At 48.8% G+C, this 23,180-nt stretch overlaps 1 protein-coding gene across 2 annotated transcripts in view; it reads left to right on the plus strand.

The window, feature by feature from the left end:
- tpcn2 (two pore segment channel 2) overlaps positions 1-23,180 on the plus strand; it is a 51,887-nt gene that overhangs the window by 11,973 nt on the left and 16,734 nt on the right. Inside the window, exons 9-20 of one of the 2 annotated variants that reach the window (XM_038808403.1) lie at positions 716-781; positions 1,550-1,614; positions 5,145-5,248; positions 6,605-6,689; positions 8,529-8,615; positions 9,118-9,237; positions 16,443-16,502; positions 16,620-16,748; positions 17,828-17,877; positions 19,418-19,517; positions 20,223-20,294; positions 22,730-22,812. In XM_038808403.1, coding sequence (XP_038664331.1) covers positions 716-781; positions 1,550-1,614; positions 5,145-5,248; positions 6,605-6,689; positions 8,529-8,615; positions 9,118-9,237; positions 16,443-16,502; positions 16,620-16,748; positions 17,828-17,877; positions 19,418-19,517; positions 20,223-20,294; positions 22,730-22,812 — 1,021 coding nt within the window. The remainder of the gene's footprint in view (positions 1-715; positions 782-1,549; positions 1,615-5,144; positions 5,249-6,604; positions 6,690-8,528; positions 8,616-9,117; positions 9,238-16,442; positions 16,503-16,619; positions 16,749-17,827; positions 17,878-19,417; positions 19,518-20,222; positions 20,295-22,729; positions 22,813-23,180) is intronic. The other variant, XM_038808404.1, reaches the window with a different exon arrangement.

Genomic DNA, 23,180 nt, shown 5'->3' on the forward strand with positions numbered 1-23,180 from the left:
GTCACAAGTAGGCTTACATTAACAGTGCAATGAAGTTACTGTGAAAAGCCCCTAGTTGCCACACTCCAGCGCTTGTTCAGGTACACAGAGGGAGAATTCAGAATTTCCAATTCACCTAACAGCACGTCTTTCAGGACTTGTGGGAGGAAACCGGAGCCCCCGGAGGAAACCCATGCAGACACTGGGAGAACGTGCAGACTCCGCACAGACAGTGACCCAAGCCGGGAATCGAACCCGGGATCCTGCTGCTGTGAAGCCACAGTGCTAACCACTGTGCTACCATGCTGCCCTGCAAGGAGGGATGGATATCTTTTTTTGCTCTGCCCACTGGTGGGCAATCACCTCGGCTGGATGTGAACCGTGAAATCGAGGGCGTGAACCCAGCTTCCGTTCACCTCTCTTCCCCTGGATTGTTCTTCGAGTCATTGGTCTTCAGGGCTTGACTCTGTACGATGCACATGTGGACTCTGTCAGCAAAGCAGCTGGGATTGTGTGGAGTTACGAACTGGAAGGAAGTGTTTTCCTGGGAGGTGTAGTGTTGCTGACTACGGGTTTTCTTGGATTAAGTAGCATGAGGGTGTTTGACCCAATACATTTGACTAAAAATAGCATTCTGGCTTTATGTACCGGATACTGTTTAACAGGTCAGCAGCCTTGGATATTAATTTCCTTTCCTTAATTTGCTGCTTATCTTGCATTTTTCTTTTTCAAATAGTGATGATTCCAGCCTATTCAAGACGTCGAGCCTATTCTTTGTTCTTCATTGCCTTTAGTCTTATTGGTAAGTGTTTTAAAAAAAAAACAACTTAAATATAGATACAACACATGTTCCGCTCAAAAGTCTGAATCAAAGCAGAATTGGACACGTACAGAAAGGGACTCCGTTGACCTGCAGGCCTGCAAACGCACCCGAATGAATTAGATAGCCTCTTTCTGTTATTACCTGATTCAATCCTGTCCCCTTTCCCAGTGCTTTTGCTCCTCTGTTTGTTTGTTGACAGAACAGTGAAAGTCTTCCTCCTGCCCTCTGGAACTTCTCCCCTGCCCTAAACCACCTTTCCTTTATATAAAAAAAAAAACACTTTTTGTTCTCTTTATACCCAGCCCCCTGTTTAAACACACCTCTCTTTAGCCAAGGTGTTTTCGTGAAGCACCATGTGTTAAAAGGAGCTCTGCAATTACAAATTGTTGGAGTTGATTCAGTAAGATAATTGCAGCACATTTTAACTTTATGCATTTGAAACGCTAGCTCAGATATTTTAACTTTAGTGTTTGATTCTTTTATTTGATCAACACTGCGGGCAACTGTTGTTTTCTAAGGGAGTGGAACTGTGGCCAGATACGTTGATCATTGAGATAACTGCTTGATTGGGCAATTAATGCCAGTGAATTGTACAATGTTTGATTGCGACATCACCCTGTCATACTAAATATGTAAACCTGTTTTTAAAAACAGAACTGCTGATGGGAGATTGTTCACTCCAGTTGAAAGTTGATTCTAAATCTAGCCTTCCACGTAACTGAATAGCTTAATTTTTGTTCCCCTCAGGGACATACTTGTTAATGAATTTACTGACTGCTATTATATACAACCAGTTTCGTGGCTATTTACTGGTAAGTAATCCTTTTGTGTGACACACTCACTCTTTTTAAACAACGGTGATGAGTTTGAATTTTCAAGGGCATCTCTATAGTTTTGTTGACTTGTTGCATTTCTACAACGAGGCACGTGCCCCCATTCGCCAATCACATTTTTCAACATTCCAAATCCCAGGAATGGGAACAAAAGCAGTGTACAGTAAGTGGCCCTTCTCTTGGGATTTGTAGGTGGAAGTGGAGGAAGAAGAGTTGATTAGATATTCTTTTTTTTTTTGCATACTCCCCCCCCCCAATTTCTGCTTTGCCAGTCCTGGACTATTTTGCCCTGTATTGACATCCAGGCAGGTAAATTCACGTCAATGACTTCACTGATGCTTGGGGTTGATTCCATGTTTTCCACGTCTTTGATTGACTGTTTATGGAAAGTAAAACGATGGGAGTCTTTCTTCGATGGGGGAGGAAACCTAAAGAGCGGGTTGGCCTGAATTACATCAATGTGTACCCCATTTCTGCTTTGTGTTGTGAATTTGAAGGCAAATCTTGTTGGATTATTGTTTTTGGAAGTTGAGGTTTGTCTAATGCTGTTGCAGATTTATTGGTATGTAGCTCATAGGTGTTCCAGTACACTATCACCCACCTTGTCTTTGGGAAAAATTTATATTTTACACATCTCTGTAGGGCATTCTCTGGTGAGAGATTTTGTGGTATAAATCACAGTATGGTACTGTGATGTTGAAGGACTGATGGGGTGACTTAGCTTGAAGAAATTGTATTTAACCATTTAAAAAAAAAAAAAGGGTGATGAGAGCTGGTGACGAGAACTACATGCCCTGTTGTGAAATTACTTTGTGAAACACTACCTGCAGAATTCAAATTTTTTTGATAAATTGTCACATCAAAGATTACTACACAAAGCAAACACATTGGTTAGGTCGTAACATATTAGCATGGGTAGCATTGGTCAGTCAAGAGGAAGTACAGGAATAAATTAATCTTTCTCAGGTTGGTATGCTGCACCTAGTGGAATGCGACAGGAATTTGCTGGGGCCTCTTAACAATATCCATAGAATCGCTAGAGGATTCCATGTGTTCCTCCTGCAGAAGGCCAGTGCACTGACCCTCTGAAAGAGCACCCTACCTGGGCCCACTTTCCTTGCCCTATCCCTGTAACCCCACCTAACCTGCATGTCTTTAGACTGTGGGAAGAAAGCGGAGCACCCGGAGGAAACCCACGCAGATATGGAGGGAATGTACAAACTCCACATAGACAGTCACCCGAGGTTGGAATCGAACCCGGGTCCCTGGTGGTATGGGGCAACAGTGCTAACCACTGTGCCGCCGGTGCCATCAGTGATTTGGGTGAAGGGACTGAATGTATGGAGCTAAATTTGCTGAAGGTGCAAAGATAGGTTGTCAAAGTTGTCATGAGGATGTAGATCTGCAAAAGGATACAGATGAGTTAAGTGAGTGGGTAAAAGTTTGACAATGAAGTGAGTGCAATGTAACCTTGTCTATTTTGGCACGAAGAATAGAAAAACCGTATACTGTTTAAATAGAGCAGCTGTAAAAGTCACTGGTACAGAAGGATCTGGGTGTCTTAGTACAAGATTTCCAAAGAGTTAGTATGGAGGTACAGCAGATTTTTTGGAAGGGGAATCTAGTACAAAAGTACAACAGGACCTTGGTGAGACCACATTTGGAATTCTCTATACCGTTGGTCTCGTTTGAAAAAGGATACAATTGGGTAAGAAGCAATTCCGAGAAGGCTCACTTGACTAAGCCTGGGATGGAGGACTGAGTTTATGAAGATCTGTTTGTCCTGTACCCCATTTGATTGCAAACGAATGAGGGGTGATCTTGTTGAAACATAAAATCCGAGGAGGGCTTGGTAGGGTGGTTAGCAGGAGGATGTTCTTCTGGAGGATACGAGAACGAGGGGGACACAGTTTAAGAATAAGAGGTTTGAGATGAGAATTTTCTCCCTCGATGGTCTTTAATCTGGAGTTCTAGAACATAGAACAGTACAGGCCCTTCGGCCCACGATGTTGTGCTGACCATTTATCCTGATCGAAGATCAACCGAACCTCCACCCCTTCAATTTAGTGCTGTCCATGTGCCTGTCTAAGAGTCGTTTAAATGTCCCTAATGACTCTGACTCCACCACCTCTGCTGGCCGTGCATTCCACACACCCACCACTCTGTGTAAAGAACCGACCTCTGACATCTCCTCTATACCTTCCTCCAATCGCCTTAAAATTATGTCCCCTTGTGACAGCCATTTCCACCCTGGGGGGAAAGTCTCTGGCTATCCAATCTATGCATGCCTCTCATCACCTTGTACACCTCTATAAAGTCACCTCTCTGCCTTCTTCGGCTCCAGTGAGAAAAGCCCGAGCTCCCTCAACCTTTCTTCATAAGACATGCCCTCCAGTTCAGGCAGCATCCGGTAAATCTCCTCTGCACCCTCTCCAAAGCATCCACATCCTTCCTATCATGAGGCAACCAGAACTGGACACAATATTCCAAGTGTGGTCGAACCAGGATTTTATAAAGCTGCAGCGAAACCTCGCAGCTCTTAAACTCAATCCCCCTGTTAATGAAAGCTAACGCACCATACAGCACCTTAAACCCTATCAACCTGGGTGGTAACTTTTGAGGGACCTATGTATGTGGACCCCAAGATCTCTCTCTTCCTCCACACTTCCAAGAATCCTGTCTTTAACCCTGTATTCAGAATTCAAATTTGACTTTACAAAATTAATCACTTCACATTTATCAAGGTTGAACTCCATCTGCCACTTCTCAGCCCAGCTCTGCATCCTGTCAATGTCCTGTTGTAACCTGCAACACCCCTCGACACCATCTACAACTCCACCAACCTTCGTGTCATCGGCAAACTTACTAACCCACCCTTCCACTCCCTCATCCAAGTCATTTATAAAAACCACAAAGAGCAAAGGTCCCAGAACAGATCCTTACGGGACACCACTAGTCACCGACCTCCAGGCGGAATACTTTCCATCCACTGCCACTCGCTGTCTTCTTTTGGCCAGTCAATTCTGTATCCAGACAGCCAAATTTCCCTTAATCCCATGCCCCCTAACTTTCTGAATAAGCCTACCATGGGGAACTTTATTTAATGCCTTACTGAAATCCATAAATACCACATCCACTGCCTGACCTTCATCAATGACCCTCGTCACATCCTCGTTCAATGAGGCTTATGAGGCATGACCTGCCCCTCACAAAGCCATGCTGACTATCTTTGATCAGGTTATGAAACTTCTCTTCCCAAGAAAGCGGAGGCTGGATCATTGAATTTATTCAAGGTCGAGTTAGATTCTTGACTGACAAAGGGGGTTGAGCTCCAAAGAAGTCCGGCATACGGACTCGACGTTAACCTTTCTCTCTCTCGCTCTCTGTGGATACTTCTGCTGCTGTTGTGGGTTTCAGATTTCCAGAACCTGTAGTATTTAAGGAAAGAGTATGTTTGATTCTTCCTTGGTACATTATGTAAAAAGAGCAGTAATTTCTTTCTTTCTCAGAGTTCAATTCAAACATCAATCGTCCGAAGGTGCTTGGGAATTCGAGGGGCATTCGAGGTGCTCTGCTGTGAACGATCAAACAAAACTGGAAGAAGTGGTTCTCTGTAAGATTTTAGAAACGTTGCACTTTGATTTTAAGAGATTTTGCATTTGTATTTGCCCCATTTGAAACTTACCCCCCTGAGTAATGCTTTTCTGAAATGTCATTCACTGTTTCATGTCATGGATGCTTACTGAAGGTTATTACCAGCATATTACATTTTTTTTTTGATGCATCGAATCAAGAAATGGGGGTTGTTGTATGTCTGGTATTAGTTTCTGGAAGGGCGTTAGGGTGGAGAACGTTAGTGACGGAGGGAGTTGACATGAAAGGGTTTAAACAAAGATTGAAGACCTTGGGAGCTTTTGGGTGAACCAGGAGCCCGTGATGGCCAAGGAGGTGCGAGGTGAGGGGGCCTTTGTGCCGGGTAGTACTTGGACAGCAGCGGTTTGAACCAAGATGTATCGAGTGAAGGATGGGATGGACACCAATAATGTATTGCAATGGTTGAGTCTGGAAGTCCTGGCAGATGATGTTGAGCAGTGAGGGTCAGAACCGAAGATGGGGCTGTTTTTAAAAAAAAAGAAAGTGGAAATAGGAGGGGGCGGAATTCTCCGCAGGGGGCCGAATTCGTGAAAGCCGTCGTGAACTTGGCCGAGGTTCACGACGCCCTCGGAGCCCCCCTCCCCGCACCTAATTCACCCCCACCCGGGGGGGGCTAGGAGCGGGCCTCCGTCTTTCTCGGCAGCGACCTCATCACGCCGAGAATGTGAAGTCATCCGCGCCCGCGCGGGTTGCCGGTTCCAATCCGCGCATGCGCGGATGACTTAATCGCGCAGACGGCAGAAACCCGCGCATGCGCGGTGCCGACTTTCTCCACCGCCGCCCGGCAAGACGTGGCGGTTTGATCTTGCCGGGCGGTGGAGGGGAAAGAGTGCGTCCGTTTTGGACGATGGCCCGACGATCGTTGGGAACCGATCGTGGGCCTGTCCCCTCCCGAGCACAGTCGCGGTGCTCCTGTCCAAATCGGGCCCCTAGATGCCCCAAACGGGCATCTGGCGCCCGTTTCACCAATGCAGCGACCAGGTGTGGTTGCTGCCGTGTTCAAACGGGCATGAAGGGCCGGCCGCTCGGCCTATCGGTCTCGGAGAATCGCCGCTCGTCGTAAAAAACGGCGAGCGGCGATTCGTGGCGTGGGGGGGGGGGGGGGGGGGGGGGCAGGGCGTGAAAAATGTCGGGAGGCCCTCCCGCTATTCTCCCACCTGGCGTGGGGGGCGAAGAATCGCGCCCGTGATCTTTGTGATGGAAGGAATAGTGGGTTCAAGACTGGCATTAAAATGCTACTGCAGGGATGGAAGCAGGAATGTTGGCGGGTGCAATGAAGTGGTTTTGAAATTGTCTTTTTTTTTTTAAAAATCAGTAGAGTGACTGTAAGTACCAACACAGTGCTGCAAGTCCTGCAGAAAGTGAAAATGTCTTCAGCTCACAAGCAAGAAATTATTAAGGTGAATTGTGTGCGCGTGTGTGTCCTCTAACGGTTCCCCTGCCATGTGGTTCCCGCCCACTGTGGGCCCCTATTCCAGCACCAGGTGGACCAATCGCTTGGCCCACGCTTCAATGAAGTTACTGTGAAAAGCCCCTAGTCGCCACATTCCGGCACCTGTTCGAGGAGGCCGGCACGGGAATTGAACCCACGCTGCTGGTCTTGTTCTGCATTTCAAGCCAGCTGTTTAGCCCACTGTGCTAAACCAGCCTCTGGGAAGCGGCCACAATGGCCGAGGGGCCGACAACCCCGACCATTGCATGTATACAACTCCTCGATGGATATAGAGGGGTGAGCTTAGCTGCTTGGCGAGCAGCCAGAAGGGTGACTGGGCCGCAGGAAGCAGCCAGCCCCACAGAGGTGGCCTTGGAGCGCCCTGTCACTGGCGTAGATGGGAATGCCATCTGGGCGATCGCACCCACCCTGATGTGGTGTTAGCCATGCCAATATGTACTCTTTCTCTTCCACCCCCCCCCCCCCCCCCCCCCCCCCCCCCCCCCCCCAACACACACCCAGGAAAGGTGAGTGGGGGAATGGAAAAAGGAGAGGAATGTAGAGGGCGCAGGAGGAGGATGGGGCACCGTGGGCTGGTGCCAGTGGAACAGAAGCTCCTGCGCAGTTGGAGGGTGGAAGGATTGACCATCAAAACTCTTCAGCCCGGGAGGGGCCCAGCAAACACAGTTCCGTTCCAACCAGGGACCAGGGACACATGGACTGATAGGCAGGGAAGAAGCCTCTCTTGGCTGGTTTAGCACAGTGGGCTATATAGCTGGCTTGTAAAGCAGACCAAGGGCAGCAGCGTGGATTCAATTCCCGTACCAGACTCTCTGAACAGGTGCTGGAATGTGGCGACTAGGGGCTTTTCACCAGTAACTTCATTGAAGCCTACTTGTGACAATAAGCAATTTTCATTTCCTTACCGAGGAGCAGTTGGGTGGGGAGGACTGGGTAGGGTCTTCAGCCATGGAGGGGCCCAGAGAAATACAGCCACCAACCTCCCTCTCCAGGTGGTGTTGCCTCACTCTGTCTGCAGGGAGGGAAGCCTCCAGTCCACAGGCCCTGTAGATTGTAATTGGCAGTCCCAGCCCCTGCCTTGTCCTTTTAGTGTTGCTGTCAGCCGGCATGAACAATCGGGCAGTTCTCAAATCCTGGCCAAGACCCAGTCCCAGGACCTCACCTGCAGATTCGTCCCTCTCCTTCCCTTTAATAAAGATGGCTCGAAGGCCTCCAGGCAAGAAGCCCCTCACCACCTGGTCTCTTTCCCCCCCCCCCCCCCCCCCCCCCCCCCCCAAGCACTGCTGCCGAAGCCCGGTGCCCTTGAGCCGCATGCTGAAAACTGGCTGCTCACCACCTCTTCCCCTCAGCAGCCATTGGGCCAGCTTCACGTTTTTAAAAAGGACTAAACGCCGTCCACGTGATTTCTCGCTGGGGATCTGGTTAATTCCCGGGAGGCTGCTGCAACGGGAGCAGGCTGATTAGGGAGCAAACGCTCAACTTTGGCCTTTCCCATTATTTAACCGACGCCCAGATTCGCGCTGGGCGCAACGCGGTGGTTAAATTGCACCCTTAATGTTTGCTTGAGAATTGATTAGATTGAACATGGAAGACGACGTGACGCATTATGGCAGTTGTCCTGTGACCGAGCGACCACGTTTAGCTGCAGGGGTTTAAAAGTTTCAAAATTCTGCTTTTTATAAATCTCTCGCGAGACGCTTTTCAATCGACTATCCCAAGTTTACAAACAAGTACTTGCGTTCGTTTTAAAACAAAAATAAATATCTCCCTTTTTTGCTTTGTGCAGCAAGCAAAGGCCTTTACTCACGACTGTGTTACGGCCGAGCAATTCCGAGACCTCTTTGATGAATTGCACAAGGAGACAGTGAAAGAGGTATGAAGGGGGGGGGGGGTCAATGAGGTTTGGCTAATATTGATGCACATTTAGGTAAAGATTTGTTTTTGTGTCTGGGCTAGAAATCCCAATCTAATTTGTTGTCTGTGTATGAATCTGTTCAATGTCATCGTTCCCGATGGTGACTAAGGTATGTTGCTGTATTGGCAACACTTGGGTGTTCTGGGAAAGTGCCCTCCCCCCCACGTGCTGCTCTCTTTTCACCCCGTCCCCAAAGACTTGCAGCAAGTCACCGGGTCCTTGCCTATTCTGATCTATGACTCCGGTACTGCAGCAATATGATGTGGGTGTTAAGATTGCACCTATTGAAGATGCCAGCAATATGCTCACCCTGACGCTGGATTTCCTTTCTTAAAAGGGTTTTTATTTTTGAAATTAAAGATTTTTATATTCGGGATTATGAATCGGAAGATTATTTAACTCTTCATGATGTAGTCGAAACAAAGAACCAGGAAATATGTAAAAATGTGTTTTCTTTCAGTACCCGCCAAAACCAGCATACCGCTCGTTATTCCTGCAAAAGCTCCAGACTGTGTTCAGCCATCGCTTTGTCGAATATGTTGGGAACCTAATGGTCGCAGTGCACTTGGTTTGCATTTTTGTAAGTAGCCAACTTTTTTTAAAAAATAATTTTTATTGAAATTTTTACAAAATATACACAACTCAACTCTATTAACAAAACAACCCCAAGAACAATTCCCACCCAACTTCAAAAGCAACTACAAACAAAAGAAAAAAAACAAAAGAACACCCACCAACAAAAGGGAAAGAGATAACACCCGCCACATCCCACAGACCCAAGTACACAGTTCTCCCTCTCCTCGATCCAATCCCCCCCCACCCTCCCCCCGGGTTGCTGCTGCTGCCGGCCTATTTCCCTACCGTTCCGCCAGGAAGTCCAGGAAAGGCTGCCACTGCCTAAAGAACCCTTGTACTGATCCCCTCAGGGCAAATTTCACCTTCACCAATTTGATGAACCCCGCCATATCATTGATCCAAGCCTCCACGCTTGGGGGCCTCGCATCCTTCCACTGAAGAAGAATCCTCCGCCGGGCTACTAGGGACGCAAAGGCCAGAACACCGGCCTCTTTCGCCTCCTGCACTCCCGGCTCCACGGCAACCCCAAAAATTGCGATTTTTCCCCCAGCCTGGCTTGACTCTGGATCCCACCACCCTCGACACCGTCCTTGCTACCCCCTTCCAAAACTCCCCCAGCACTGGGCACGCCCAAAACATATGGGCGTGGTTCGCTGGGCTCCCCGAGCACCTAGCACACCTGTCCTCGCCCTGAAAAACCTACTCATCCTCGTCCCAGTCATGTGGGCCCTATGTAGCACCTTGAACTGTATGAGGCTAAGCCTCGCACAGGAAGAGGAGGAATTCACTCTCTCCAGGGCATCCGCCCACGTCCCCCCCTCAATCTCCTCACCCAGCTCCTCTTCCCATTTACCCTTCAGTTCCTCCACCGAGGCCTCGTCTACCTCCTGCATCACCGGTATATGTCCGAAATCCTCCCTCCTCCAACCCACACCCCCGAGAGCAACCGATCCCGCACCCCTCGTGGAGGCAGCAAGGGGAACCCCTCCACCTGCTGCTTGGCAAACGCCCTCACCTGCATGTACCTAAACATGTTTCCCGGGGGGAGCCCAAACTTCCTCTCCCAAGCTCGCGAACCTCCCCTCCACAAACAGGTCCCTCAACCTCCTAACCCCTGCCCTATGCCAGCCCAGGAATCCGCCATCAATGCTCCCTGGGACAAACCGATGGTTCCCCCGTATCGGGGCCTCCATCGAGCCCCCCACTTCTCCCCTGTGCCGTCTCCATTGCCCCCAGATTTTGAGGGTAGCCGCCACCACCGGGCTCGTGGTATACCTCGTTGAAGGGAGCGGCAACGGCGCCGTTACCAGCGCCTCCAGGCTCGTGCCCACACATGGCGCCGCCTCCATCCTCTTCCATGCTGCCCCTTCCTTGTCCATTACCCACTTACGCACCATCGCTGCGTTGGCAGCCCAATAGTACCCACAGAGGTTGGGCAACGCCAGCCTCCCCTATCTCTGCCTCGTTCCAGGAACACACTTCTCACCCTCGGAGTCCCATGCGCCCACACAAATCCCGTGATACTCCTGTTGACCCTCCTAAAAAAGGCCTTCGGGATGGGGAGGCACTGGAACAGGAACAAAAACCTTGGGAGCACCGTCATCTTAACGGACTGCACCCTCCCCGCCAGTGACAGCGGTAACATATACCACCTCTTAAACTCCTCCTCCATCTGCTCCACCAACCTTGTGAGGTTGAGCTTGTGCAGGGCCCCCCCAGCTCCCAGCCACCTGGACCCCTAGGTACCTGAAGCTCTTCCCTGCCTGCTTCAATGGGAGCCTACCAATCCCCGGATGCACCACAAACAACTCACTCTTGCCCAGGTTCAACTTATACCCAGAGAAACCCCCGAATTCACTAAAAATCCTCATCACCTCCGGCATCCCCCCCACCGGGTCCGCCACATATAGCAACAGGTCGTCTGCATACAGCGACACTCGATGCTCTTCCCCACCCTGCACCAGGCCCCTCCAGTTCCCTGACTCCCTCAATGCCATGGCCAGGGGCTCAATCGCCAACGCAAAGAGCTAGGGGGACAGGGGGCGCCCCTGTCTCGTCCCCCGGTACAGCCGAAAGTACTCCGACGACCTCCTGTTTGTGGCTACACTCGCCATCGGGGCCTCGGAGAGCAACCTCACCCAACGGATAAACCCCTCCCCAAACCCAAACCTCTCCAACACCTCCCACAAATACTCCCACTCAACCCTATCAAAGGCCTTCTCCGCATCAAATGCCACCACTATCTCCGACTCCCCTTCCATGGCCGGCATCATAATGACATTGAGGAGCCTTCGCACGTTCGTATTCAACTGCCTTCCCTTCACAAACCCCGTCTGGTCCTCATGAATGACCCCGGGCACGCAATCTTCTATTCTAGTGGCCAGGATCTTTGCCAGCAGCCTAGCGTCGGCGTTCAGCAGCGAAATCGGCCTATGTGACCCGCTCTGCAGAGGGTCCTTGTCCTGCTTCAGGATCAAGGAAATCTGCACCCGTGACATAGTTGGGGGCAAAGCCCTCCCCTCCCTTGCCTCGTTAAAGGTCCGGACCAACAGGGGCCCAACAGGTCCAAATACCTTTTATAAAATTCCGCCGGAAACCCGTCCGGCCCCGGCGCCTTCCCCAACTGCATGCTCCCTATCCCTTTGACCACCTCCTCCAGCTCAATCGGCGCCCCCAGTCCCTCCACCTGCTCCTCCTCCACCCTCGGGAATCGCAGCTTGTCCAAGAAGCGGCCCATTCCACCCCCCTCCACCGGGGGCTCCGACCGGTACAGTTCCCCACAGAAGACCCCATTAACATCGACTCCCCTCCGCACCACCATCCCAGCCCCATCCGTCACTCCCCCAATCTCCCTGGCCGCGTCCCGCTCTCTGAGCTGGTGTGCCAGCATCCTGCTCGCCTTCTCCCCATATTCATACACCGCCCCCTGTGCTTTCCTCCTCTGAGCTTCCACCTTTCTGGTAGTCAATAGGTCGAATCTGGCCTGAAGGCTATGCCTCTCCCCCAGCAATCCGTCCTTTGGAACCTCCGCATATCTCCTATCCACCCGCACCATCTCCCCTCCCTCTGCTCCCCCCTCTCCCTATGGGTTCGGATGGAGATCAATTCCCCCCTCATCACCGCCTTCAATGCCTCCCAGACCGTCCCCACTTGGACCTCCACATTGTCATTGTCCTCAAGATACCTCTCGATAAACCCCCGAACCCTCTCGGCCACCTCCTCATCTGCCAGCAGCCCCACCTCCAAGCGCCAGAGCGGACGTTGGTCCCTCTCCTCCCCCAGCCCGAGGTCCACCCAGTGCGGGGCATGATCTGAAATGGCAATGGCGGAGTATTCCACATCCTCCACCCTCGAAACCAGCCCCCTGCTCAGGACAAAAAAATCAATCCTCGAATAGGCCTTATGTACGTGGGAGAAAAACAAGTATTCCCTGGCCTTTGGCCTCGCAAATCTCCAGGGATCCACCCCCCAATCTGGTCCATAAATCCCCTCAACACCTTAGCCGCCGCCGGCCTCCTACCCGTCCGGGACTTGGATCGATCCAATGGGGGATCCAGTACCGTGTTGAAGTCTCTCTCTCTTTCTCCCCCCCCCCCCCCAGCACCACCTGCTCCCCCTGCAGCTTACCACTCACCATCACATACCTCCCGCCACTGTCAGCCACCTCATTTAATGCCTCAAACGACACCTTCTTCCCCACCAGGATCGCCACCCCCCCGACTCTTCTCATCCCGCCCTGAGTGAAATACTTCACCCACCCATCCCTTCCTCAGCTGAACCTGGTCCACCACTTTCAGGTGTGTCTCCTGGAGCATGGTCACTTCCGCCTTCAGCTGCGCAAATACCCGGGCCCGTTTGACCGGCCCATTCAGCCCCCTCACATTCCAGGTTATCAGCCGGAGCAGAGGGCTCCCTGCCGATTAGCCATACCCACCCCCGGCCAGCGTCCCCTGCTCTGCCAGTTTCCCACGGCGGCAACTCCCCCCCCCCCCCCCCCCCCCCCCCCCCTCCAGCACTCCCTGCGTCCTCCAGCTCCTTCCTGACCGTTTCAGCAGCAACCCGGTACCCCCCCCCCCCCCCCCCCCCCCCCCCAAGGCTAGGACCCCTCCTAGCTGCGCCACTCCCGTGAGCCAGCTAACTTCTGCTGACCCCGGCGACTCCTGCCCTACCTCCGACTCCTCCCCACGTGGGACTACCCCTCCTCCATTGTGCCCGTCAACGGTTCCCCCCCCCCCGCTCTTGCGCGGGAAAAGAAAACAGCCAGCAACGACCCGCGCTTCTCAGCCCCGACCCCGCCCCCACCATCTCCCAGCGCTGGAAACCCGCAGAAAGCCCGCGCTTTCGCCCTGCCCGGCCCCGCCTCCTCCAGGGATACTCCCATTGTCAGTCCCCCCCCCCCCCCCCCCACCAACTCCCCGTTTACCCCTCTGCCCGAACCTGTCCACCCGACCCCTGCAGAAAAACCCATATAGAAAAGACAAATCGACATCACCCCACCCACCCTAAGGCCAACCCACATCTTGCATTAAACCATACAAATACAGTATTATACAGCATCCCCCATCTTAGACCCTCAGTTTGAGTCCAGTTTCTCGGCCTGCACAAAGGCCCACGCCTCCTCCGGGGACTCAAAATAATGGTGCCGATCCTTATAGGTGACCCACAGACGAGCCGGCTGCAACCGCCTTCGTCCGGTTAAACCCGGCCCTCCGCCTCGCCACCTCCACACTCCAGTCCTGGAAGATCCGCACCTCCGTGTTCTCCCACTTGCTGCCCCGCTCCTTCTTGGCCCACCGGAGCGCACACTCACGATCCACGAACCGATGAAACAGCACCAACACCGCCCGTGGCGGCTCGTTCGGCTTGGACCTCCTAGCCAGAATTCTATGGGCCCCCTCTAACTCCAGGGGCCCCTGGAAGGACCCAGCCCCCATCAGCGAGTTTAACATAGTCACCACGTAGGCCGCTATGTCCGACCCCTCCAGCCCCTCCGTCAGGCCCAGGATCCGCAAATTCTTCCACCTCGACCGGTTGTCCAGCTCCTCGAACCGCTCCTGCACCTTTTATGGAGCGCCTCGTGCATCTCCACCTTCCCCGCGACGGCCACGACCTCATCCTCCCTTTCGGAGACCTGCTACTGCAGCTCCCGGATCGCAGCCCCCTGGGCTGTCTGGGTCTCCATCAGCTCCCTGTTGGTTACCTTCAGCGACTCCAGCAGCTCCAACTTAAGCTCCTGGAAGCAGCGCAGCAGAGTTTTTAAAAAAATATAATTTTTATTGGAATTTTTTACAGAAAATATAAAACATAACGACAAACCATGAAATGCAACAAAATAACCCATAATAACCGTACCACCCCCAGACCGTATCGACGCATGTATCCCATCCCCCACCCCCCCCCAACCCCAATGAACAACAAAAGAACGTCAAAATAAATTTAAATTAAATAAACAAACATAGTCATCGTCCGCTTCCCCCCCCCCCCCCCCCGTACCCTATCGTTGAGCCAGAAAGTCGAGAAAAGGTTGCCACCGCCTAAAGAACCCTTGTACCGACCCTCTCAGGGCGAATTTGACCTTCTCTAGCTTAATAAAACCTGCCATGTCATTGATCCAGGTCTCCACGCTTGGGGGCCTCGCATCCTTCCATTGTAGCAAGATCCTTCGCCGGGCTACTAGGGACGCAAAGGCCAGCACACCGGCCTCTTTCGCCTCCTGCACTCCCGGCTGCAGCGCAGCAGAGTTGCCTGCGGCTCCTGAGCTCACTGCCTCAGCTCCTCAAGGCCCCCGCCGGCCGCCATTTTGTCTTCCTTCCCCTGCTTTTTCAGGGATGCTTTCTCCGGTTTTCTCCTTACCCCACTCCTGGTCCGGACCATAGGACTGTTGGGGTCAGGTACCTACAACAAACAGTGGGTGCTCCAAACAAATCAAAATGACCACCACGCTGTGTGACCTCGGCTGTACCTCACTGTGCTGGTTTAAACAAGGTTGTGGGAAAAGAGAAATGGTCATTCTGAAATCTGTGTCTGAAATGAGAATGTTTTAACCAATTTGAGCGAAGGAAGTCCATGTAAAACGTGGGGCACTGGTATCAAAGCTAGGATGGAAAATTGGTGTTTGGCCCATACATTGTTCAATATTCAACCATCAGTGTAAATCATTTTCCTTAAAGAAAAGTAATCCCTAACAGCTTTAAAAAGTCCAATGCTAAGTTTTTCAATCTCTCGCGGGTGTTGCATGTGGACAATGAAGACCAACTAAAGTAGATGAGAGGGCAATGGTGGGAATTATTGAACAAGTCATGCAAAAGGTAATTCAGCCCTTTTCTGTTGATCATGCAATTCAGTCTTTTCTCTTGCATTTACATTAGAAAATAATGTGCTTTAGTTTTCATGGATCCGTAAATCTGTCATGCTGTAATCTTGCCTTCTGCCGTTATTTGCTCCCAGTGGGCGATGGGTGCAATAATATGATGAATTTTGCATCATGGGTTCTCAACCAAGGGTTGGTCATAAGTGTTTTTTTTTAAATCTGATTTTAAAAAGGAAACCCCGTAATGTAAAAATGGGCAGAAACTTGTCATAATTTCCACTCATGTATATAATGAGATGCAGACAGGCAGTGATTGACACATAGGATGACCAATGAACACACAACACAGAACAACCAATCACCAGACAGGACACCACCACTACAAAGCCCACAGGGCATTAAGACTCCCGCTCTTTTCGGGACCCAGATACTGAGACAGTCAGAGTGCACAAGTCAGTGGACATTATTGCCATGTGGTAGCCAGTAAGTCTGGTCGAACCATTAAGAGGCCGTCAGTAGGATTAGTAGAGTGTCAACCCACAGCTGAACATGTACAGCAGTTCATAGTTAAATAAAACAGTGTTGGATCATCTCCGGTGTCAGACGTTTGTTTCTAGCTTCCCTGCATCCAGTTGCAGTCAACGTCAAACCAACCCGCCTAACACATCAAAACTGACCGATCTGGGCCCCAACTCTGACATTTGTGTGTCCCTACTTGAATGGTTTGTGTGAACAGGAAGAGGAACAGATAGAAACTTTAGGTAAGTATTTGAATTGACCCTGACTGCCAACCGGATGGAAGCAGACAAGTTGAGAACCCTCGTTGTCTGTAATGTGGGTTCAGGTATGGCACTGCAAGATTTTCACCTTGATGTAATTGATTCCTTTTTGAAAAACAGGTTGCTTTGGTCCACGATGCTGAGACGCCCATTTCTCAACGCGATGGATTTTTTTCCGGGGTAAGTCTAGCTTTTGAGAGGCATCTGCTATCTTTTGGAAAACGAGTTCTTTGTTTCACTTGTTTTAATGATGGGGAACTGTTTTTTTAAAAACAATCTTTACATTGGGTTTTGCAGGTTGTGAATGGATCCTTTGTCCTGTATTATCTATTGGAAATGGCATTGAAAATCTTTGCTTTAGGCATTAAAGGTTATTGTTCATATAAAAGCAACCTATTTGATGGGCTGCTAACTATAATACTAATGGTAAGTACACTCATTTTTCAACGTCTCCCTGTTGTCGTCAATGTGGTCACAGCCTTGTCCCTTGTCTGGCTTTCAATGGGTTTAAATCTTAAACTTGTCTTATCTTCCGTTTAATGATTTGAACTGGATGGGAAACCTGTCCTTCCTCACAGATTTGAGTCTATTTTATGCTGAGAAAAGTTTTTTGATTGAGATGATTTGGTTGTATTTTCTCCTAAGTACCTGAGTAAATTGAGTTGTCATAACAGCTTGCTGTACATAATGAAGGTCAAGTTCAAAACACTGCATCCGCTAATGATGGGTCACTTGGGATTTAGATGTAGAATTTACAGTGCAGAAGGAGGCCATTTGGCCCATTGAGTCCACATCACAAAGACCAACTCGCCTAAGCCCACACCTCCATCCTATTCCCACAACCCAGTAACCCCACCTAACCTTTTTTTGAACAATATGGGCAAATTAGTATGGCCAATCCACCCGGAGGAAACCCACCCAGTGTTTGACATTGATTGTTGATTTAGTTGAATGTTACTTTGCGATGCTTAAATGCTGGATCAATTTTGTTGATTATAGGTCACTGGTTTCTCATGTCTTCCCCATTCCCAGGATATTCTTTCACTGGCTGAGCTAATTGATTAAAACTGTTTGAAGGTGTGCTGCTGGGTTTACCCTTTCGAACTCCATAAAATGGGCCTGGTGTGACGAACCACAGTGACAGTGGTTAGCACTGTTGCTTCACAGTGCCAGGGTTCCAGGTTCGATTCCCGGCTTGGGTCACTGTCTGTGCGGAGTCTGCGTGTTCTTCCCATGTCTGCGTGTGTTTCTTCCGGGTGCTCTGGTTTCCTCCCACAAATCCCGAAAGATGTGCAGGTTAGGTGAATTGGTCATTCTGAATTCTCCCTCGGTGTACCCGGACAGGTGCCGGAGTGTGGTGACTAGGGGATTTTCACAGTAACTTCATTGCAGTGTTAATGTGAGCCTACTTGTGACAATAATAAAGATTATTATACTGGGGGTACAATTTCTCAATGAGTACCTTGATTTTTTTTCTGTAAAACCGATTTAATTATTTTTTTCAGATTCTGCAGCTGTCATCTCTTGTACAGTATGGCTTGCCTCGTCGAGGATGGTATGTTGTTGACCCTGATCCTTGCACCTACTTATAAATTCAGAACATCCTTTCCAAGTCGGCGAAATAAAGTGACCGTATTTTAGAAAATGTACATAACCTAAAATCTCCACCTTCAGTTTCCTGGGCATTTAAGTGCCTGTGTAGCAGACTGTACGTAATTTTAGAAAAGGGAGCTATTGATGGTTTTGGCGCACGTGTCAAATTTTGAAGATCTTTGGAGAACGGATTTTTATTGACGGCTTGGGTCACTGTGCGGAGTCTGCATGTTCTCCCCGTATCTGCGTGGGTTTCCTCCCACAGTCCAAAGATGTGCAGGTTAGGTGGATTGGCTATACTAAAATGCCCTGAGTGTCTAAAAAGGTTATGTGGGGTTACGGGGATAGAGTGGATGTGTGGGCTTGGGTGGGGTGCTCTTTCCAGAGGTTGGTGTAGACTCAATGGGCTGAGTGGCCTCCTTCTTCTGCATTGTAGATTCTATGGACTCTGCCAAGGTGCCAGTCCAAAAGTGCCCAGGTGGCATCTTGCCCATTCCGGGGATTGGGTCAAGCGGTGCCTGCCCTTTGCGGGGGGGGGGGGGGGGGGGCCTCAATGATCCCCTGTTTGGTGAGGGTTCCAGATGTCGTGGTGGGGGTCTCGACATCGGGGTGCCAGCTTCCCGCCATGGCGTTCCTCGCGTGAGGCCCAGAAATTAAGCAGAGTCCTGTTTGACAGCGGGGTCGTTCTCGAAGCTGCCAGTTACACGTACCCAACATGGGACTTGTTTCATTTCCATTAAATTGCACCATTTTAGTCTTCAAATTTTTTAAATGTTGCTTACCGTCTTCTCCAAAATGTATCATCTAGGTAGGAGCATAGACCTTAGACGTCTGCTCGAATACTGAAAAAAGATAATGTTGCCAAAAGAATTAAATTGGCAACTTGAATGACTGATTAGCTCGGATTGTTAACGTGTGAAGTCTGGGCTCTTTTCCATTGTGTTCCTTACTTTGTTCATGAGAATGATCCTGTGAGGAACAAGTCTCCACTATCTTGGACTGATCGGTGTTGGAGGGTCAGATCTTGGCATTTTGATGTAACTCTTTCATGGCGATCTTTGTATTGCCGCACTCCTTATTGCAAGATTGTAAAGGGAACCTTCACAATTTTGATTATTATTTTAGTTGTTTTATCACCTGTGCTGTATTGAGACAGCAGGAAAGCAAAATTGCTGTTTCCAATTTAGTTACTGTGTGAGATTTGGAAAGACTTTTGGAGCAGAGTGACTGCAATTGTTGACATTCCCTAAACCATTCTGATCGGAACTTGGATGAAACCCGAGCTACAGAAAGGTGCCTTGGATGAGATGGCACTTTTGGATCAACAATTTCAAAGGAAGTTTTATATGTTTCATCACATGATTATCATGGGCATCATTGGGTCAATGTGCAAAATGGATGTGTCTGTCACAAACTGCAAAGCAAAACCAACAGCAAAGTTTGTTGGAAGTAACTTCAATCCGTTTTGAGATATTTTTCTTTATTTTAACCTTTCCCTACAGGAATCCAGAATTACATGGATTGCTCTCCCTTTGGGAAACTGTTCGGCTGGCAAATATGCTCATTGTTTTCCGATTCCTTCGGATAATTCCTAATATTAAGGTGATTTGGATCAAAATATTGACTGTTATCGACTGTTGTGAATTCTAAATGGGAACTTAAAGCTCCCAGTTCATATTGAAACGCCAATCAGTTTTGCAAACTCTTAAGATTACAGTAAGTGATCTCGTCCATGACCTGTTTTGGGGGGGGGGGGGGGGGGGGGGGGGGGGGGGGGGGGAGAGGAAAGAGAAGAGAAAGAGGGTGAAAGAGACATTGCAACCCTCATGGCCTTTGGTGATGAGCCTAAACTCCCTTTTTCTCTCTCTCTCCCTCCCCCCACTTCGTGAACAGCTCCTGCCTCCCCTTACTGAAGGAGATTTTATTGATGCAAATAAATTCTGGTGACATGACTTCAGTTGGTAACGTCCAAGTCCCAGTGTTGCTCACTGCGGTTCCCAAGGCTTCTTAACATCTCTAATGGCAGCTGGATATATTCCGACTCCAAAATCATTTTTGGGAATAGTGTTGAAAATGCAAACCGGGCGGGGGAGGGTAGGGAAAGAGATTGGGAGTAGAGCCAATATTGTCACTGGCATGCTGCCATTTTCATGGATTGTAAAATAGTAGTTCTGCAACTTTAGAATTTTCAGGAAATTAATATGAATAAGATTGGTTCCTGCAGCATTTGTTGACCTGGGTTGCAGTACCGACTATTGATTTGCAATGTGTTCTATATTTCATGTCTTTTCTGTTTCCATTTTTCAGTTGATGGCCTTAGTTGCTACTAGTCTATTTGATCTGATCAAGAATTTGCGAGCTTTTGCTGGAATTCTTGTGGTAAGTGGAAAATGATTTTAAACTAATGTTGCTATTGTGTCTGACAGAAGATCGCAGGAGAAAAGGCACTAATCAGGAGTCCGATTAATGGAGTACATTTTTCACCTCCAATCTCTTCTGTTAGTTTAACTCCTGATCCAAGTCTAGCTGGATGTTGTCGCATGAATCAAGTTTAGGTTCTGCAGATGCAGGACAATTTGACTACATTCAGGGATGCTGTGGGGTAGAGGTGAATCATCTCTACATCTCCAGTTTTCCAAAATTCCATTCCCTTTTTTCGTTTTTTGAAAATGCTGTTCATCTGTATCATTCGTAATGCCCTCTTTAATATACCCTTTTGTACATTTCTTGACCGACTACTTCACTTACAAAGAAAAGTACAGCACAGGAACAGGCCCTTCGGCCCTCTAAGCCTGCGCTGACCATGCTGCCCGTCTAAACTAAAATCTTCTACATGTCTGGGGTCCGTATCCCTCTATTCCCATCCTATTCATGTATTTGTCAAGATGCCCCTTAAAAGTCACTATCGTCCCAGCTTCCACCATCTCCTCCAGCAGCCAGTTCCAGGCACCCACTACCCTCTGTGTAAAAACTTGCCTCGTACATCTCCTCTAAACCTTGCGCCTCTCACCTTAAACTTATGCCCCCTAGTAATTGACCCCTCTACCCTGGGAAAAAGCCTCTGACTATCCACTCTGTGTATGCCCCTCATAATTTTGTAGACCTCCTCTACTTCCAACGTTCCAGTGAGAATAAACCGAGTTTATTCAACCTCCCCTCGTAGCTAATGCCCTCCATACCAGGCAGCATCCTGGTAAATCTCCTCTTCACCATCTCTAAAGCCTCCACATCCTTCTGGTAGTGTGGCGATCAGGATTGAACACTACTCCAAGGTTCCATAGAGCTGCAACGTGACTTGCCAATTTGTATACTTGTGATTCACCTTGCGGGTGGGGGTTGGGGAGTTTGTGCTGCTTCTTAATTGACTACATTGGGCAGTGTGGTAGTGCACTGGTTAGCACTGTTGGTTCACAGCGCCAGGGTCCCAGGTCTGATTCCTGGCTGTGCGGAGTCTGCATGGTCTCCCCCTGTCTGTGTGGGTTTCCTCCGAGTGCTCCAGCTTCCTCCCACAAGTCCCGAAAGACATGCTTGTTAGGTGAATTGGACATTCTGAATTCTCCCTCTGTGTACCCGAACAGGCGCCGTAGTGTGGCGACTAGGGGATTTTCAGAGTAACTTCATTGCAGTGTTAATGTAAACCTACTTGTGACAATTAACTTTACTTTACTTTATATTATTCTTATCCAGGCACAAGAGGCTAAATAGTGTTCTCGACAGGATGAGATTTTTTACTTTTGAGGGTTGTGAATCTTTGGAATTCGGTCATTTGAATATATTAAGATTGGTATTTTGAGATTGCTCAGTAAAATGGAGACCATGCGGGATGGGAAAGGAATTGAAGTGGACGATCAGCTGTTAATGTCTGATAATGTCTGATTTTATTTTGATGGGCTGAAGGATTGGATTGGATTTGTTTATTGTCACGTGTACCGAGGTACAGTGAAAAGTATTTTTCTGCGAGCAGCTCAACAGATCATTCAGAACATGGAAGAAAAGGGAATTAAACAAAATTCAAGAAAATACATGAGAATACATAATAGAGCAACTAGCTCACAAAGCTAAATTGCTGGCTTTTAAAGCAGACCAAGCAGGCCAGCAGCACTGTTCGATTCCCGTACCAGCCTCCCCGGACAGGCGCCGGAATGTGGCGACTCGGGGCTTTTCACAGTAACTTCATTGAAGCCTACTCGTGACAATAAGCGATTTTCATTTTTTCTTTTCATATTTTCATTCAAGATATACAATGTAACTACATAAGCATTGGCATCGGTTGAAGCATGCAGGGTGTAGTGTTAATGAGGTCAGTCCTTCTTTGTTCCTTTATGCTGTTGGACCTGTTGAGTTTTTCTTTCCATTTTTGCTTGATTTCCAATGGCTGAAGTTCTCTTTTAGTCTCCGGTCAGCTTGGTTCAAGTTCTACATCTTGCCCTTTTGGAGCTGAAGGTTGTGGGTTCAAACGGAACTCCAGCATCTCACTAGGTTAAAAAGTTTCCAGCTGAAAGATACAGATCTTCACCCATTCAATTCTCACTGCACCTATTTACTTAAAGATGATTGTATTTCCCAGCGAGTGGTAATTTTACTACTTCCATGGCTCCTGAAGAAAATTCTGAAGTTATTCCTCCTCCAGTTTGGAGTCGTGTTGGGTAGGACGGGAGGTTTATACTGCCGTTGTTGAGATAAATGTCTTCATGTAACCAAAAAAATGTAACTATAATTAACTTTTTTATTCTTAGAAAATGACTATCCTAACCTTCTACATGACTCAGTTTTTATTCTGCTGATGATGTAATCTTTTCTTCCCACTGTTCTAGGTGGCATACTATGTATTTGCAATTGTTGGCGTTGTATTGTTTAAAGACAAAATCCCACCTCCCCAGAACTCGACAAATGCAAGGCAAGTTTCATTTGGAGCAGATATGGCCATTTCTTGTGGTTATTATTGATCTGCTCTGGTTTTGTTGTACAAATTTACCTTTTTTCCCTCCCTCCGCTCCATTTCTCAGGAAACCACTGCGCAGTTTGGCACTGTGCGTGCGTCTACCTTGACTAACTTAGCTTCATCCTCTCGTCACCCAGTATTCATCAAGAATGGGAACCCCTTCCAATTTTGATTCTGTGATCCAGAATAATATAATAATCGCTTACTGTCACAAGTAGGCTTTAATTAAGTTACTGTGAAAAGCTCCTAGTTGTCACATTCTGGCGCCTGTTCAGGGAGGCCGGTACGGGAATTGAACCCACGCTGCTCGCATTGTTCTGCAT

The sequence above is a fragment of the Scyliorhinus canicula genome, chromosome 9 (assembly GCF_902713615.1).
Source record: "Scyliorhinus canicula chromosome 9, sScyCan1.1, whole genome shotgun sequence".
In the NCBI taxonomy this organism is placed as follows: domain Eukaryota; kingdom Metazoa; phylum Chordata; class Chondrichthyes; order Carcharhiniformes; family Scyliorhinidae; genus Scyliorhinus; species Scyliorhinus canicula.